The sequence below is a fragment of the Ceratosolen solmsi genome, unplaced genomic scaffold (assembly GCF_000503995.2).
Source record: "Ceratosolen solmsi marchali unplaced genomic scaffold, CerSol_1.0 scaffold30, whole genome shotgun sequence".
Lineage (NCBI taxonomy): Eukaryota > Metazoa > Arthropoda > Insecta > Hymenoptera > Agaonidae > Ceratosolen > Ceratosolen solmsi.
The window spans coordinates 6,992,317-7,011,627 of NW_011948421.1; the positions used below are offsets into that span (position 1 = coordinate 6,992,317).

Here is a 19,311-nt window from a genome sequence, read left to right on the forward strand (position 1 = left end):
ATTATGTACTCTTTCATATACAATTATTAATATTATTACAAACATAAAATACATATACATAAATTATTATTATTTGCTTAAATGTTAATGCCTCTAACAGATTATTTTGCCTACTTTTTAGCAGAGAAGAGAGAAAGAGAGTAATCATGAATCAAGGGATATATCTCCAGCTACGTGCATAAATAACATTACAGTTAATTAGATGTCTTATTTCATACATGTTATGTTACTGCATCACAATTTATTGAATCTTAATTGTGTTCTGAATACGATTTGATTTCCTTCGACTTTTTCGTCACCTATACGAGCTTGAATTATTGAAATGTTGAAATATTATCATTTTCTCACTCATTCATGGTCAAAAAATTTAACAAATATCTTATCGTATATAACAATATATATATATAATAATAACATTATTAGCATATTACAGATCATGTCAAATGCAATACCTTTTATCATAAGTTTGTTTATTAATCTGTGCAGCATATTTTTACATATTGCATCTTTCTCTTATACACTCATTGACTTTCTTTTTACATTCATCCACAACATCTATTCTGAATTATGCATTAATTATTTATCAATAATTATTATTGTATTATTGTTTATTAGTAATATTCCCAGTATTATTTACCATTTATCAAGTACTCGTTCAATTACTGATCAATTTTATTAATTTTTATTTTACCTCCTTTATTTTTTCAATAAAAAGAACTAAAATGGAAAATTAAATTATAAGTTTTATAAATGTATGTTATAAATGCTATTTAATTAATAATATAAATTAAATTATAAATAATTAGAAACGTAAAAGATTATGATGGTTTCTAAATTTTGATTATGGAGATTCTCTACAACAAGAGGTAGATCGGACAAGGTCAAATTTACGACAAAACGCGTTAAAACGCATTTTCCGTCGACGTTTTTTCCGCGATTTTAGAGATAAGTAAATACGATCCTTATTTAAAATAATTCTGAATTCTTTCTTCTTCCACCTATGTGGCCAAAGCCAGCACCAATAGCACCAGAGGCAACAATATTCTTTGATACTACAGAATCTATACAAACTGTATCTATGTAAGATGAAATTCTTCCAACGACGAGGCCAAAGCCACCATCGATAACAATAATAATAGTAGCATCGGTATCCTTGATATACATATCGCTCTGCAATAACTATACCATTTTTAGTCATTGAAATCAAAGCAGTAAGAAAGTTAAACGAGGCGTTAAGCTGTATCATAAGATGAAAATGTCCATGAATATTGTTTAGGTAATTAAAACTACAATCTTGAAGAAAATAATTTAAAATCGATAACAATTCTATAAGAAATAGTTTGAAGATTTCAATGAAAGATGTACAAAGACTTTCAAAGTATTTCATAATATTAGTGATTCCAAGTAAATGATTCGTTGCATATTGACTACAAAAAAATAAATTACAAAGCGAAAAGAAACATAACAATGGTACCGATGATGATTTCACGATAGATGTTGATGACGAGCTTGCGCTAACGGAATTGGTGGTAATTGGTAGTGATGTTTTGCTCGATAAGTCCGAAAGTAGAGAAGAGACTGATGAATCAACAAAAACCGAATTTTCATTGTCAATCATTGAACCAATTCCACCACTACCGCATAGTGATAATTGTTGCAGTGTGGGCTGCGCTTGTTGTTGACCTATAATATAAGGAAAAATTTATTTTTTATATATTATATTTACATTAATGAATATTATAAGTTAGATAATAATGCATAAGTAAAAAAAAGATCGACCGTGATATCTTTTAAATAAGAGTAAAAATATCCTTACATAAACATTAAAGTATTTATAATTACAATATAACGACGAAAGGAATTGAAATTAATTTTAATTAGTATGAAATATTTTAAGTTTTTATAATAAGATTAATAATAATTATAATAAAATTAATTTCGTAATGAAATGAAGAAGCAACGAGTTTGAAAATAATATATTAACATCTTTACTTAAGTAAAATATGAGTATTTCTAGCATTTATATCAATAACTATTTAATATTTTAGATTAATAAACTAAAATAAAAAATACAATTGTAGATATTTATTTATTTATGTGAAATTAATATAATTAACATGAAGTAAAACTACTATATGATCCTACAAAAAACTTTTACACGCAGCGTACATCATTATATTTCATTATATTTCCTGAATTAGATAATATAAATATATATTTAATTATATTATAATTAAACAGATTCAAATTCAATTCATTATCAAAATCTTTGTAAGTAACATTCGAATACCTAATATATGTAGTAGCATATGTAAATCTATTGTTTCAAATAACTTTATTAATTAAAAATCTGTTACTCCAGTCAACAAATTAGATTAACTTATTAAATAATACTTAATAATTGTATAAAACAAAGTTTGATGTAAATAAAGATATATTTATTTTCATTTTTATTAAAGTATAATTAATTATGTTGAACATTTAAAATACAAATCTGAGAAATCAAGCTAATAAATAAATACTTGATATAATTCCATATCAAACTCATATTTTATTTGATAATAATACTTTAATAATCGACTATACGAAAGAAATCTAGTTGATTTCTTTAAACTTAATATATCCTTATTAAGTATTAATTTAATTTTACGTTATAATTTACAAAACTTTACCCTTGGATCCTTCGAGCTTGTCATGTATTTGTGCTCATAATGTATTGTATATGTTGTACTTGAAAAGTATACATCTACAATGAAATTTCAATTTTAATGTAAACGCAACCCATCATAGATGATAGCCATTTAGGCTAATTATTACAAAAAATCTGAACGACTATTGATGAAATATAATGGTTTTGAAATATCTTGCGTAATATATTGTATAGGGAATAAGTGTCATATTATTCACGTACAAACTGTTGAGAGTTGATTAACTTTACGAATTTTCTACGTCGGTAATTCAATGCGTGTGGATATATGTGGATGCGAAATGTAAATCGAATATTTTTCCTGCAGTGACTAACTGATTTTATCATTTTGTTTATATTTAACTTAAACTTCGAGCTTTCAACACTAGTGGCACAAAACGTGTTGTAACGTAACTGAATATCGAGACAGGTAAAACAATTACTGCATCATTCAAGTTCAATGAGTTTCAAAAAACCTCAAGTTTTTTTTTCACTCAATTTATTTCAATAAATTTGGCTTATTGAACTTATTGACATTATCCATAAGCTTGTTTCGATCGCTCTTAACGGCTCATCAATCACGGTTTGTCTCGATTGCTCTTGAATAAATTCAACTTTATCCGGACTTAATGTACTTAGCGCGTTCAGCGACACAGTTGTCTCCCGGTAATTACTTTTTCCTCTTCGAAATATTATTCTATGGTACTTTTACAGGTGAGACAAATTAGATAATAATAGAAAATGTACTAACTTCATCAAGTAAAATGTGAAAATCTTATTGATACAATGACAATAATTTAAAGTGTAATTTAACAGAAAAGACTAAATTTAAATTGAATTTGAATAAACTTTGAAACTTTGAAGAATTAACTTTGAATTTAAAAATTAAATTTTAAACTAAATTATATAGTAATTAAGCACAAATTAAATTAAGACAAACGTATAAAAATTGTATGTTTAATGCATATATTATATTATGTTAATCTATTTAATCTAAAATTAAAAAAATTGATGTTCTGTAAATTAAGTACAATTAAAAATAGTCTATTTTGAATATTTTATGTTGAAAAATAACATTTCTATAGAGACTAGAGCTATAAATAATATTTTTATAAAATAAAAGATATCTTTCAAAGATGTTTGCTTAAATAGCTTATTAGAAAATCAATGAAAGTTATTTGAATACTACAATAAGACATTTTACATAGTTAATTTTTTTTTACTTATTATTATTATAATGGACATTATTTTTTATGAAGGGATAAACTATAATTTAAATAAGTTTTTTCCACATAGAATATATTGAAAATAGAAATAAATTTATATATATAGATATATATAATAGGTTTATTTATTATTCATATAATTCTAATTAAATTAATATACACGTAATATAATACAAACGACAAAGAATTTCAGTAATTAAATTATAAGAAAAGAAATTTTTTTTAATGGAAATACAATATTATAGAACATTTCAGAAATAAATAATTATTCCTTGTAGATTATATGTACGCGATTGCCGTAGCAGGTGTCTAAATGAAAAAAGTCTTAATAACTATTTTTCCCTCTTTTTAATTAGACCCTAATATAGATTATTTTTTCGTATATGATTCTTAGATAAGTGATATTAAACTTTACTGCTGTTATCAATTTTGACTCTTTATCAGTTACTGTTAATACAAGAAAGTTATTAGTTTAAATAAAACAAATGTGCTGTTAGTAATGTACAATTTCTAAACTGTATGTATTAAAATGATTTTTCTGTAAGGCTCTTAGTAGCATAGTTAACAAAATATTCCAAAAACAAATCATATAGTTTTGGCTCTTTATCATTTTTGAAATCTCAATACTATTTTAATTTCTCTTTTTAATAGCACAATGTTGACCATATTTCATATATTAACAGACTATATCACGATGATGATGAATACAAGTACATTTTATTTTCATGTATATTGCTAAAAATTCATTGCAAGAAATACAACGTAATTATACTATATATAAATGGATGTACTTATGTATGTATAAGTATGAGAACGTTATATAAGTAATAAGCGTAAAAAAATTCAAATAAAATATCAAATAGCTGAGAAGAAAAAACAATTGCAAAATAGAAAAGAATCAAAGATAGTTAATATTCAGATTGTTTCAATTACAACATTAAATTCAAGATTAAAATATATCCTAATTCCAATTATTTTTTTCTGAAAAATTAAATGAAGCATCTTTTAAGGATTTTCTGATATTTATACATTATGTTCAAAATTAGTTACCTGACAAAGATGTAATAATCTCACACTGAGGTGCTACTGATGGATCACGATATTTAAAACCTATCTTAGGTATATGGCCTAAACAATTAGCGCAAATACCCAATGCTGGCTTCTCTTCTGAACAAATTTTAAAGCAACATTCATCCTCGGAATTTGGATGTAATGCTCTTGTTGCCTGTTTGCCCGTCTCAGGTATATTAGGATCTAAATTAAAAAAAAAAAAATATTAATGTAGCGCCTAAATATAATTATATCAATTTTTTCGTTTCGACTTTTTTCATTTAAATTCTTCTAATTTTTAATCGAAGCATCAAAACTACGAGTAGTAGGGTGCCAACATAATTTATGCCCTGATTACTCTAATATAACAATATAAAATTATAATATTAAATATGAAGTTGAGATTATATTATTTCACAATTTTAACAGTAAAAATAGATAGAATAAGAACATAAATATCATAAATATTAAAAAATAATTATATAAATTAATTTGTATAAATTAATTAATTTAATACACTTGTTTATAATTTATTCTATAATGATTAAAAAATATAAAATTTAAGAATTTAAGAAGGTTGCATTACTTTTGCATTCATAAAATCACATAAATTATGTAATTTGACGTAAATTATGACATAAATTAAACTATTTTCAAATAATAGAATAATATTTAATTTTATAAACTGAAATGTTAATAAATATAATTTGTATATTGAATTTTTAATTTTATTAAAAAAAAATTTAATATATAATGTATTTTCAAAAAAATTTTGAATTTTGTAGATATATATAACATTTTGAGAGTACATAAATATAATGTATAAGTATATTATTTAAAAAATGTATAAAAATAATTATTCGCAATGCTTTCGTTTTTAATATATCTAATTACAAATATTAAAAAAAGTATAAGAAACCTTATTCATATTATACCTCGACACAGAAATGTAGGTTCACCCGCGTATTGTGTAGGATATGCAGGTGCACGATCTCCTGGAAGTAAGTAAGGACAGCGTTGCTCTACAGATTGGCAAAGAGATCGACAAGGCCGTAATCTTCGACCGGTCCAAGACTTATCTGAGGGTTCCAAATCCAGTGGCCCTTCGTGAGCAAAGTAAGGCACCAGGGAGCTGCACACCCATTGTCTGTACGCTTCCTATATATATTAAAATATTATATATTTACCTTATATTGTAAGTTATTTTGCTTTTAAATTAATATTAATAAAAAGTTGATACAATTTTCATTTTACTTAGGTACATAATAATTTAGAAAGTACTATATTCTAAATTATTAGGTGTTTTCATGACAGCTTAAAGATTTATTTTAATTCTTTTTGATAAAGTATACATAAATCGATGGTAATGTATATTTTTGAAAAGTACATCTAAGATTGTTCTTACTTTTTAAATAAAATTTTTACATAAGAATGTAAATATTTTATTATGAGACTTCCAAATCAATATTATACAAGTTTCTTTAAAAATATATCTCTCTTTCTTTCTCTTTATAAGGTGTATTAAAGGTATTTTTGTAAAAATGGTAATAATATATAAATATGATAAAAACAATTTTATAGTACTATTTAGTAGTATAGTATTAATTATCATTATCAATTTTCGAAAACCAACTTGAAATATTGTGTAGTATTTTACATGTTACGAATATATTATTAGTATTTTTAGATTTGTATTAATTATTTTAATTTATTGGAAAAATTTATTGTACTTAACTATTGCAATAGTTACATTTAATTAAAAATACATTAAAATATAATAAAATACAAGATACATTCTTTGAAATATTGTAACATATTGTCTTCACAATGTACTATGAGAAATATGTACAAAATTTTGTTTATATATTTAAATATTGTTGTATTTTATTCCTTGTAGAAATAGTTTTGCTTTCATAAATGTTTTATTTGTGTTAAGGTTTTTATTCATATATTAAATTTTTAAATCTTTTCAAATTTGATGAATAACAGACTCGCTTTATATATGTATATTAGTGAATTTGTGTATTAGTAAATAACTGAATCGATTTTTTAGTTAAAGTCCAAAAAATGTTTTATATAATTAATTAATAAGGTAACATCAAAATAATAAGATACGCTCCTATTTTTTACTCATCTTTTAATGTCTACGCAAATTTATATAATATATATTAGAGAAAATTAAAAAATCGAATCTCAAATTAAACCCTTCAGATAAAATTGTATAAATACATAAAAATATGAATACCAAAATTGTGTATTTAAAAAATTTATAGTGTAATAATATCAATATTCTTGATAATAATTTTAAAAGATAAAATTAAATAATGACATAACTTTAATTTTAACAGTTTCAAAAAGAAATGTAATATAAAATTAATTATTTAAAATTTAATTATAATCTCAACTAATTTTTCGAAATATCTCTTACACAATTCTATTCTTGTTTTTTAGAGAGAAACAATAGTAAGAGAGCACTTTGCTGCATATAATTCTTTTCCTCCTAGGGGTGCAAAAAGAGCTGCACTAAGGGTAAAAAATCATGACTGAATTTTGAAGAATGTTTATACTTAGTGACCTTATTACCTTGTTAACATTTAACCGAATTCTTTTTTCTTATTTTAATTTCTTATGATCGTAATATCTTTGCCATATTATTATTCCACAGAATTAGTAGCTAAAAGTTAATAATTGGTACTGGAAATCACCAACTGTTGAAGAAATTAGACTGTTTTCGCATTATATGATTTAAACATTTAAATATATCGAGATAAAATATACATAATTTTAGCAATTTACATATTGTTTGAATAATTTTTTTTGCATTATAATACAGATTTTATTACTTATAAATATAGGAAATAAAAAATATAGATATGAAAATTATTTTTTTTTCATGTAAATTTTTTTCATATAATTCATAATAAATTTTCATGAGATATAACTTAAACTAAAATACTTTATGCTTAATTGATGATCTATGTAATTAATTTTAATACAGTTCCTTAAGAATAGTCGCTTATTTTCATTAATTTTTTTAAAAACTATAATTATTTCTAATAGAAATATTTGGTTTTAGTTTTGTCATGGAAATTAAACAAAATAGTTTTACAACTGACTAAAATAATTACGATTTTTAGTGTAAAATTTTAAAAGCAACGAAAAACCTATACAAACTTTTAGATTAAATATTTTCATATAATATTAATCCTTATAAGTTAAAAGATTTTTTTTAATTACTTAAAAATTATTTTAAAATCTTATAAATAATATATAATAAATTTTAATTAAAACAGTAAATAAATAATTTATAAATTTAAATAGAACATTATGTTTTCTAACTATTAGTATATTTAATAATACATTAAAAAACAAAAAATTCATTTGTAATAATCTACTATTAATATACATTAATATATATTTTTTTATTTACATCATCTACATATTAGTGTTTATATGAAATAATTATTAGAATATAATATTTAATAATTGAAATCGATTGATAAGTGATCGTCTACACGTGGTAACCAAATTGTCATCGTAGTGAGAAAAACTATATAAGACATTACGTTATAACACAAGAATTATTAAGAAAAATAATTATAGTACATTGAAAGTAATAGACCGATCAGTAACATATGTTATATTATTATTAAAAAACTATTGAATGATTTTATCAAAATTGTGAATGAACTCTACATTTATTGTATTGTAGTAGGTTTTACACTTTTATGGAAAATTACTTTATAAAGTTAAAGTCTCCTCTTCATAACAAATTATGAAGTAAATTTAAATAGTAGTAAAGCTTTGTATATATATTTTGGTCAAACAGCAATGAAAGTGATGTCTGTATAAATTTATGTTTATAAATAAATCTTTTTGTCTATACATCATAGTCCTCACTAATCAACTATCGCCAACAATACTTAGATCATTGATATAAAACATTTCTATAAATGTTTCATTGCTATCATTTCTGTAAATTTTATCACACCATATTACATCGTATGCAGTATATAAATGTTTTTTGAAACCAGTAATGAAGGATTAAAATGAGCTTGTCTTGGATCTGAAAAACAATGTTGCAGATAGTAATTTCTTTAGTAATGTTTATATAATTCAATAATTATAGTCAGCAATGATTTAGATATTAATGTAGTTGTTAACATAATTTTTAAAGGTGCTTTTCTCATACAATTTATTATAATTATACAATATACATAATTATTTTATAAAAACTTTATAAAAATATAAATATAGTGTTTATAGAGTTAGAGAGAGAGAGAGAGAGAGAGAGAGAGAGAGAGAGAGAGGCAGTATGCTAGTGCATACAAATGTACAATATTTTTGAAAAATAAATTAGTATAACGTAGTATAACAATAAATTAAAATCAACAAGATAATCGAATAACAGATATACAATTACTTATATACATAAATTCATTAGAGTGAAATATGAAAGAGTGGTAGTGTATGGCTTTTATATCCATCTTTTTAAGTTTTATTTATTATTAAAGCAAATCTATTGCGATAATTTTCAGAAATACTCATTCGGCTTCTAATTTTCAAAAAATTACTTTACTTAAATTTTCAAGTTCTCTATATTATATACGTTTCTTAAATTTAAATACTTTCATAATATAAGATAAAAATTAGGAAAATAAAGACCAGGACTTAAAGAACTTAAAATAAAGACGAGGAAATTCCATGAAAACTGTAGTCGATGTGCATTAATGTAAATATATTTGTTCTTTATAAATAAAAAAGTTGAAAAATTCTATGTTCTATTTGTTTTATGAGTAATAATAATTCATGTTTTACAAAATCATATCTTTAAAAAAAAATATTTATAGTGTTTATTGTGATAATGAAGGTTTTTAATAGTATATTAAAAATATCTTGTTGTTATAAAAAATATTTCATTGATTATTTGTAATTTCTATTTAAAATTAATAGATATTTCATTACGAATATATTTTTATATAATGTAATATAAAATATTGTTAATAAGGCTATTAATTTTAACCGCTTTCCTTAAATTTATATTCGTAAAGTATTTGTGTAATCATAAAAATTTTAATTAATATTTAGTATGATTCAACGAATATATAAATAGTGTATGTAATACAAATGAAATTAAACTGCGTGTCATTTTGTAAAAAATATTTAATCATTAATTGCATTACAATTTATTATTAACCTGTTGATATTATATTGAAATCTCTAAATTGCTTTAATTATGAATATTGAATATTACATATTTGTCAGATGTAATCGATATAAAAGATATTAATATTAATACAGATTGAAAAATAAGACATAAATACCTTTTGAATTTAATATACTAAATGAAAATATTTAAGAACTTATGAATTAGAATATTAATCCGTCCAAACATTATAACTATATTGAACAAATGTTATATTAATATAATTAGATCTAAAAATACTGGAAAGAGAAGAATTATAATGGAGTAAAAAATTTCTTTCGTTTCCTTCTCCTCGTCTTTTATTATAAATAAATAAAATATAAATAAATCTAGAAATTTAGATTCATATTTATCGACATAAAATATTTCATTTCTCATATATTATTTCATAAATATTTGATACTTAAAAGTTAATTTAATTAGATGTTTGACATAAAATTTTATAATTATATAATTATAGGATATTAATTATAAATAATTACGTGTAATGTTTTAACGTGTAATTACATGTAATGTTTCAAATGATGGTATAAAACCAAAAAAAAAAGAAATTAAATATAAATAGAATTATTTTTTACCTATCATTATAATGATTATAGCTAACATATATTATTCTTCTATATTGACAAACTTTCTTTACATTCAAGAGATTATAAATTATATTATTATATATTATGATAAATTCGATGATAATATTTAATGCCTAAAAATGATTTTAAAATACTACCTTATTAAAAAATTTTTTATTCAATTTTTTTTCCAACTAATTTTCTTTATTTCTCAATATTTTTATGAGTAATTATTTATATAATTTTTCTATAAATTTGGAACCTCTTATACCGTCTTTTTAATTTTATATGTAATTAGACATAAAAAAAATGATCAAAAAAATATAATGTAAATGGATAAAATTTGTATCACATATTTAGAAATAATTTATTAAGTACATAAAATTGCAATATGTAAATTTTTTATAAGAATTATATTAAAGGTATACTTAAAAAGGTATTAATTAATAAAAATCTATAAATTGACTTAAAAAAATTCATGCTAATAATATATTCGTTATTTCATAATCATAAATATGATTTTGTATATCTTTAAATTATGTTTATATAATATACAAAACGAAGTTTAAAGAGGTTATAATAAAAAATATTGTAAATTCCACATTCATCATTCTTAAAGTTCATAGTTTACATGAAAAGGCATCATTTATATGCATTGATCGATTGATCAATATAATGACCATTGACTTTCATATATGTAATCGAAAATTGTGTAATATTACTTGGATTATTATGCACCTAATTTTTGAAGTCATTTATTGTAGCAGTACGTTCCTTAATAATAGAAAATATTTACTTATTTTTAAACCATTTATTGATTTAATGAAATATGAGATGCATTCTGAGTTAAACCTAAGTGATACAGCAACTAATTCTAACTATAATTTTTTTTCCCACATTGTTACGAACTAATCTAAAATAGAAAATTTACATAACCAAATTAGTAAAAATTGATTTTTATTGATACACCTAAAATTACTGTTAATTTACTTACTTTATTTGCTGATTTACAAGAATGATTTTAAACACTTTTTCCATAATTTTTCGTTAAAACATTTTATACCATTCAATGCGTTTATACCAATCAAGTGTTAACACTTGATGTGTTTTTAACTTTATTTTCATGAATAAGTCTCTTCAAATATTGTACCAAACTCTTATAAAAATTTTTATCATATTGAATTTTAAAAAAAGTATTTAATAAAGACTCCAATTTCTAATTTGTTTGTTTTTAGTATAATTCTCATTTCCGCTTTGTTAAGCTGCTCAAACTATATTAAATCATATAGTTGTTTAAAAATTTAACAATACATTAATAAATAACATTATGTTACTCCATTGTTAATGCAAGCACAGAGCGTCATCTATTTATGAAATACAAAGTTTTTCATCTTATTTAAGTATTTATATAATTAAAGCTATAAATCCATAATATATATTTCAATTTTTCTCAATAATTGTAATGGCATAAATTGCATAAAAAAACGTTGAAAAAAATAATAAAAATAGTCAGTTTAAGAATAGAAAATTATTAAATAAAAATGTTATTTAAAAAATTAATATGAAAGAGCAGCAATGAAACAGAATATCAACAGAAGCAGTAGAAAACGTTGTCGACGACACGTTCTCATTCTCTTAATAAGGAACACTTAATTAGGTGGCCGTAGGTTGTATACCATTGTTGTCGATAGTCGTGCTGACTTCGCGAATTCATGAAAAAATAAAAATAAAATAAAAGTACCAAAGGTCAGTTAGAAAAAAAAGAAAGAAAATCAGTATTACATCACTCATGACACTTAAGCACGTACTGTGACCGATATTTTTGCGCTTTAGTTGGTTATTCAGGTATAATCTGAAAAATTTATTATGAAAATAGAATAAATGAATATAAGATAGAATATTGAGAATTAGTGAGGAAGGTCTTGATTTTCTGTAATAATTAATATGTAAAAAGTGCAACATACTTTAAAACGTAAAGTGTAAAAAATAAAGATAATATAATCGATTAAAGTAAATTTTTAATGAATTAAGTTTATTAATCTTATTAATTTTTTATATTACTTTTAAAATCTTATTATTAAAATCTTATAATTTTTTATTTAAATATTGTAAATTAGTTATTAAATTAAATGAACCATAAATAATTTAACAAATCTGGAAAGCAATAGATTAACTGAAAAATGAGCTTTCTTCTTTGTCTGATTTGTTGTCCAAATATATATTTAGTTATAACATATAATAATAACATATAATAATAACATATAATAACAAATAATATATATTCAGTTTTAGCTATAAAGCTGGGTACAAATGATGGTACATAGTAATAATAGTCATAATATCACTACATCATCTGTTCTGAATATAAAAAAACTGTGTCAAACATGAAAAAAAAAAATAGATCTAAGTTGAAAAAATTAAAACCATAATCTATCTCTGCCTTAATATTTTCTCCATTATATCTCTATTTCTGTTCATCTTTATCTCTCAATTTCTATTTCTTTTCTCCTCATTGAATTATTCATTGAATAGAACTTAAATATAAAGTTATTCTGTGAAATATTATTCATTAATAATTACAAAACATAATACTATTTATATGAATTAAATATATATTATACTTCTCAATGTAAATTGTGTATATTTTTAATTATAATTTAAAATAACGAAAAGCTACAAGTTTACTTTATGAAGTGAAAGAATCAATAACATTACTACATTTAAAAATTACATGTTCTAATGCAGTATTAAAAAACTAAGAATTATATATTTTCTGAGACTTACTAGTACACTTTTAATTCATTTTTATTATTGTCCTTAATAAGTCGATTAAATTAATTTGTAAAATAATAGTAATTAGAATAGTATGTTTATACATTTAAATTTAATAATAGTTTTTCTAATTTAATAAATATTTTTTTTCAAATGATGTATAGTTTAAAACATTTTATTATTAAATTATTTAGAGTTCTATTTTTCATAAATTTACTTATGTATAAATTATAATACCATGTAAAAATGATTAAATCTTTAAATAAATAAAATTGGAATGGTGTAAGAATATTTTAAATCACTACATACTGGTCAATAAAAATAATTAACTTTTATATTTTGAAATGCACTTGTTAAGTGAAACTATAATTTAAAAATTATAATGATACATTGTATTAGAAAAATAATATTTATTTTAAATTTAGATTTATATTAAAAAGACAAATATGATTAAATTTGTACTCCATGTGAGATGATTCTATTAGAATAATAAATTTATACAATAAATATTATTCAAGCATTATTTGTTTTTAAAAATAATTTTAATAACTACAAAGGTTTAAAAGAATTAAAAATTTAAAATTATTAATATATTGAATTATGTTAAATAATTCACAAAAAGCACTAACATCGTTATTGTTTTATTGAAAAATTAATAATTAGGTTTTTTAAGAAATAATTCGTTTTTAAATTTTCGTTAAAATATATTACTATATATTTAAATATATACATATCTATACACACATCAATTTTATTTAAATAAAATTTGTGTAAAATAATTGTCTAAAAATATTAGTTTTTAATATATCAGGTTATAAATAGAAAATTTTATTTAATAAGAGACTGACCTTGCAGTGGGTGCAATTGTGAATGACGGAATAAGACTGACCGCAGTCATAACGAGCCAGTACTTCTTCGAACTCGCAGTGTAATCTAGCGGCAAGTGCATCCACTAAAAGTAACTTTTCCATAGCTTTCACACAACCATCGCCACCATTGAGTACAGCTTCAAACGGTCCACCTTTGCCAGGCGCCAAGGCGTTCACTGCTGCATGCTCGCAGCAATGCCTCAAACGCAGACCGCTCATTAACCAATATCGATTTTCTCGTGGGCTCATAAAACTCCAGGAGCTGGCTTGGCCAAAGTCTTCTCGACAGACATCTTGTTTATGCGACTCCTCGAGGTAAAAAAGGCACTGTTCCGGAGCTATCGTCGTTTCTTCACCATTTGACGATTTCTTTTGCTGTGTTTTACGGTGCGCCAATGTTGTATTTCCAATGTATTTCAATGATTTCATAACATCGTCAAACAGGCTTAAATTATCCATACGTTCATGTAATTTTTTGCAAGGGGCTGGACAATTTTTTGGCACTTCCGGAGGCCCACAACTACCCTGGAGATCAGCGGGCGCCGGTCCTGCCAGATCGCACGCCGACAGCCACGGGTTCAACTGGTTCAGCTCCCAAATGTATTCGTTGTAAGGATGTTGTTCCTCTACCACTCCGCTTTTACTGTTGTCAAGTGACATCGAACTCAAGTTGAATGTTGTTTCAACTCCTGCCACAGCACAGTGACGACCAGACATCTCCAGTAGCAACGCTAATAAATAAAGCATGAACAAAATCGGTTGAGAGTACCACTCAACGCGTCGACTCCTTTTAAAGGCAGTGCTGTGAGCAGCAAATGTCTTCTCGTCACTAAATGGCGATTTCTCAGCCAAGGCAGTAATTGAGCGTTTAGGGGCCACATCATCCCTATCGTGACTTTCCGTCGTTTTGGTCGTAGTGGCTGTTGTTACTGTTGAAGCTAACAATGGTACTGGTGGTAAGTGTGGTTGTGATAGCGGTAGTAGCGGTGATAACGATAGTATTGTTTGTCGTTTGGATGCTGATACTGCTAATACGAACGGTCCCGTGGCTCGGTTAATTGTGGGACAGGCGTCGAATCGCATGAGCGCCAATGCAAGGACTCTAGACAAGTCCCGCTTTGCTTGCAGCTTGCGGGTCGCAGGCCAACGAGCTGCCGCGGCCACGTATAGCGTCTCGGCATTGCTGCCAAAAAGCTCGGCGCTTATTTCGTTCTTCGCATTGTTGATATTGTGACGTACAACTTTTATTTCTGTTCTGTAAATTATTCGATAAGCCGAAAAATTCTGATAATTTTGATTTTGGCAATGAAAATGATAATAGTATCGCCAATACAAATTTATGATTTTGTTCGATTGAATAAGCTCCGCTTGACTTGAGCATACCGGGCATCTGGAACATATGTCCGTGTGAGGTAAGCTTTGAGTCAGTGACACTCTTAGAAATTCCCCTGGTACATCGAACCCTTGCAATACTCGTCCAGTGATGATAATAACATCGAGCGCTTCCGAACACTGACGATGTGCACCTATAAAAAAACGTATAACTATTATTGTACTGTAATTAATTAAAAAAATAATTAAAATTTTGAAGCATTAATTTTAATATATCCATGATTTTGTTTTTTTTATAATGTATACATGTTTTTTTATATCTATAAACATAAAATATTTAAATTTAATATGATAATTGTAAATTTAAAATTATTTATAGTATAATTTTATCTTAATCATATGTATTAAAAAAATAATATTAAATTATTATAAAATGGATAGATTATCTAAATTAATTTTTATAAATTTCGATTAGATGCTTATTGCTACAGACTGTTAATTATAAGTACAAATTAATAAGCAATTAAATAGTTTAATGTCGCGCTACCATTGCTTTTAAAATATAAAATTATTCAATTGTATCAACTGTTAAGATTACAGCAATAAATTCGAAATTAAAATATTCATAATTTAATTTTTAAATATTCTACTCAACTACTAATAATATAAAACATTAAAATAAGATATAATGATATTATATAAAAAGGTACTTATTAGGAGTTTAATAATAATTCCTCATAAGACAATTAAGAAGCTAAAGAAGTAAATGAAATATAATATAAAAAAATTTATTTACTATATTGTTTTTGAGAATTTATTATTTTATTTTTTCAATAATTTTTAAAACTAAAATAAAAATTAATTATAAAATAATAATAATAATAATAATAAATGTTGAAAATACATTAAAATAAGTAAAATTTTTAAATTATGCAGCTACTGATCAATCTAATTTAAAATGAATATATTATATTAATTAATATAATAAATATATTACCTTGGAATAATTTTCTTAAAATATGTTGTTACTTTTAATGACCCAAAAACCATGTTAAAAATATTTCAATTTATAACTAAGATCTATGTTTTATTAATTATGTTGTTTTTTAAAAATTATTGTGTATTGACATAAAAAATATAAAATATATGTAAGAGATGTAAATATTCAAAAATTTGTATACTAATTTTTAAAATAATAAGTGATTGTTAAAATTGACTACGAATGTATCATAAAAATTAATTTTGATATAAATCTTGTATATATTTGTATATTCTATTTCTATTTGATTTATGATCTATCTATCATATTTGTATATTCAACTTATTGTATATTCTACTTCCTTACATAAATTAAGTATATAAATAGTATAAACATTTAATTAATTAGAATCTTAAAATTAGTTAAAAAAATATACATAAAAACTAATTTTCTCTCATAAAATTATTATGAATTATTGAGTTCAATTACAATTACAATATCATACTTCAATTCTTCTATTTCCTTTTATTACAACATATTTAATTTAGTATATATTCAACATATTTAATATATCCCTCAGTTTAAATAGAAGTATTACGTTGTTAAACCAAACAAATTTATATAAATATTTGGTTATAAATTTATTTTTCTTAGAATTAATATAAATTACTTGATATTTTAATATTTGGTATATAATATAAAAAGCATATTAAAGTAAATAATATTTATGAAAATATAATATATTTAGTCATCATTGATATCACAGTTATAAATCCAAAATCAAAAACAAAAAATATGATAGAAAAGAATAGGGTCTGTTTTATACCTGCAGGTGTTAGAGATTGGTGTGTGCACTGTTGTAGTACTTGATTGATATACCAAGAAGAAGTAGGGCAATGGTGTACTCTTTTGCTCTGTCCAATTGATGAGGGTTGAACCACTGATAAAGTTTCTGTTGTAAATATCTGTCTGTGTTGTTGGAAAATACCTGCTGACAACAATTGCAATATTGTTGTAACACTTGCTGCAAATGTGGACGACAGACTGATGAAATTTTGCTTGTACTCCACGGCAGTAAGCAGTAGAAACCCTGCCGAAATTCGTGAGCTCCCAGGACAGGACAACAGGTTTCATTCTGCATCATGACACAACACTATTTTTTTCTCCACTCCAGTTATTGTTTTACTTCTTTTATCTTACACATCTACCTGTATTCATTTTTCTCAGTTATCCTAACCTTATTTTTTTTCTTTTAAACTTTTATGGGTTTCGAATTTTTTAATATTTTCATTGGCACTCTTACATATTTCAATTGTATTATAGTTTTTCCTTTAGGGAGCCACTAGTACAAAAACGGCGATTTGACACACCCCTCCAAAAAGATCGAAATGAAGACTAGGTGTAAAGTTTATTTTTTAATATGTTCTTTTACCACTTTCTCTCTCTCTCTCTCTCTCTCTCTCTCATGTATATTTTCTCTGTTTATAGAACTTCATCGTTTACATTTTTACGTCTATATATATTTATTTATATACACGCGCACACGTATTCATACATGTATATATATGCTCGATTCTCAAATGAAACTGTTAATTAGACATACGTTGGTCAACTTGACTTTAATATGTGCATTACAAAAATTGTATTTGCAAATGCACATGTACAATTATTATTTATCATATAGTATGCATAAGTGTCGAAATAAGTGAGGTTATGTGTAAGTGGAATCATCCGCGGCTAAAATGTCGATTGCCTTTCTTGTCTTTCTATCTTACATTTCGTTGACACCATTGGGAATATTGAACCACATTCGCGCGCGTGCACTTCCACACGATGCAATTATAGCCTCTTTTTATATATATTATTCAATTTTTCTCTATGTTATATTTTACAAATATTTTTACCTCTCGTTCTCTTTTTGAATTTTTGTCTGTATAAATTTGTATTTATCTTTTCTTTCTTAGTATTATTTTAATATTGTTCTTACTTTCTACTCACTTGGTACTTTCTTTCCCTCTGTGTATGCGTCTTTTGAACTGCCTCTAACTTGATTCTTTACTGTGGATCTATTAAATCGACAAGGCGGTTTTCGACTTACTCGGACGAATCCATCTTTTACTCTTTTCGTCCTCTCCCTCGCTCTTTCTCACATTCACAGACACATCCTATGTGTATAACTTTCCTTCTCTTTCCTTTTTCCTTGACGTTCCTTCCGCGGGAAATCACAAAGTAAACGCGAGATGCCGCGACTGCTGTACACTCCTATAATATAAAGAAAGAAAAAATAGATACATTTTTTCATTATAATTTCGTTCCCACTTGTAATAATCGTAGAGTTTTTAAATAAATTTAAGATAACCAAAATCGATATTTAGAAGTAATAATACTTAAAAATGGTATATGGCATTACAGCAAATCAAAACAATGAATGACAAATTTTACAAACGCATACATCGTATTAGCAATGCACTAAATGCCAGCCAGTTAGCGTGTTCATCTTTTAGTTTATTGTCATCATCGATCAACTAGGCATCCACGTTATACGGTTGTTTTTTTATTCATAGATGATTACCTAAATTGCTATATATGTTTGTGTTTTAGTGAATTGATTAACGCGGGCTC

General features: G+C 24.3%; 1 protein-coding gene across 3 annotated transcripts; it reads right to left on the bottom strand.

Annotated features, from left to right (window-relative positions):
* Positions 1-827: 827 nt before the first annotated feature.
* On the bottom strand, positions 828-18,970 carry Mid1 (calcium-permeable channel component Mid1). Of its 3 annotated transcripts, none has more exons than XM_011498680.1 (6): positions 18,688-18,970; positions 17,516-17,824; positions 14,358-15,904; positions 5,898-6,120; positions 4,963-5,166; positions 828-1,683 (listed from the first exon to the last, which is right to left on the bottom strand). In XM_011498680.1, the coding sequence occupies exons 3-6, from the start codon at positions 15,459-15,461 to the stop codon at positions 842-844; spliced, it is 2,373 nt and encodes a 790-aa protein (XP_011496982.1). In that variant the 5' UTR covers positions 15,462-15,904; positions 17,516-17,824; positions 18,688-18,970; the 3' UTR covers positions 828-841. The 3 variants fall into 3 exon arrangements, with proteins under 3 accessions (XP_011496982.1, XP_011496983.1, XP_011496981.1); XM_011498681.1 differs by having other exon boundaries at positions 18,677-18,970; XM_011498679.1 differs by lacking the exon at positions 18,688-18,970 and having other exon boundaries at positions 17,516-18,593.
* Positions 18,971-19,311: the final 341 nt, after the last annotated feature.

Excerpts from the sequence above, each read along its gene's own strand:
- Mid1 (XM_011498680.1), bottom strand. The coding sequence starts at position 15,461 with ATGCGATTCGACGCCTGTCCCACAATTAACCGAGCCACGGGACCGTTC. Across the intron at positions 5,167-5,897 it reads ACCTACATTTCTGTGTCGAG|ATCCTAATATACCTGAGACG; the intron begins GTATAATATGAA and ends TTTTTAATTTAG. Across the intron at positions 1,684-4,962 it reads GATTATTACATCTTTGTCAG|GTCAACAACAAGCGCAGCCC; the intron begins GTAACTAATTTT and ends CTTATATTATAG.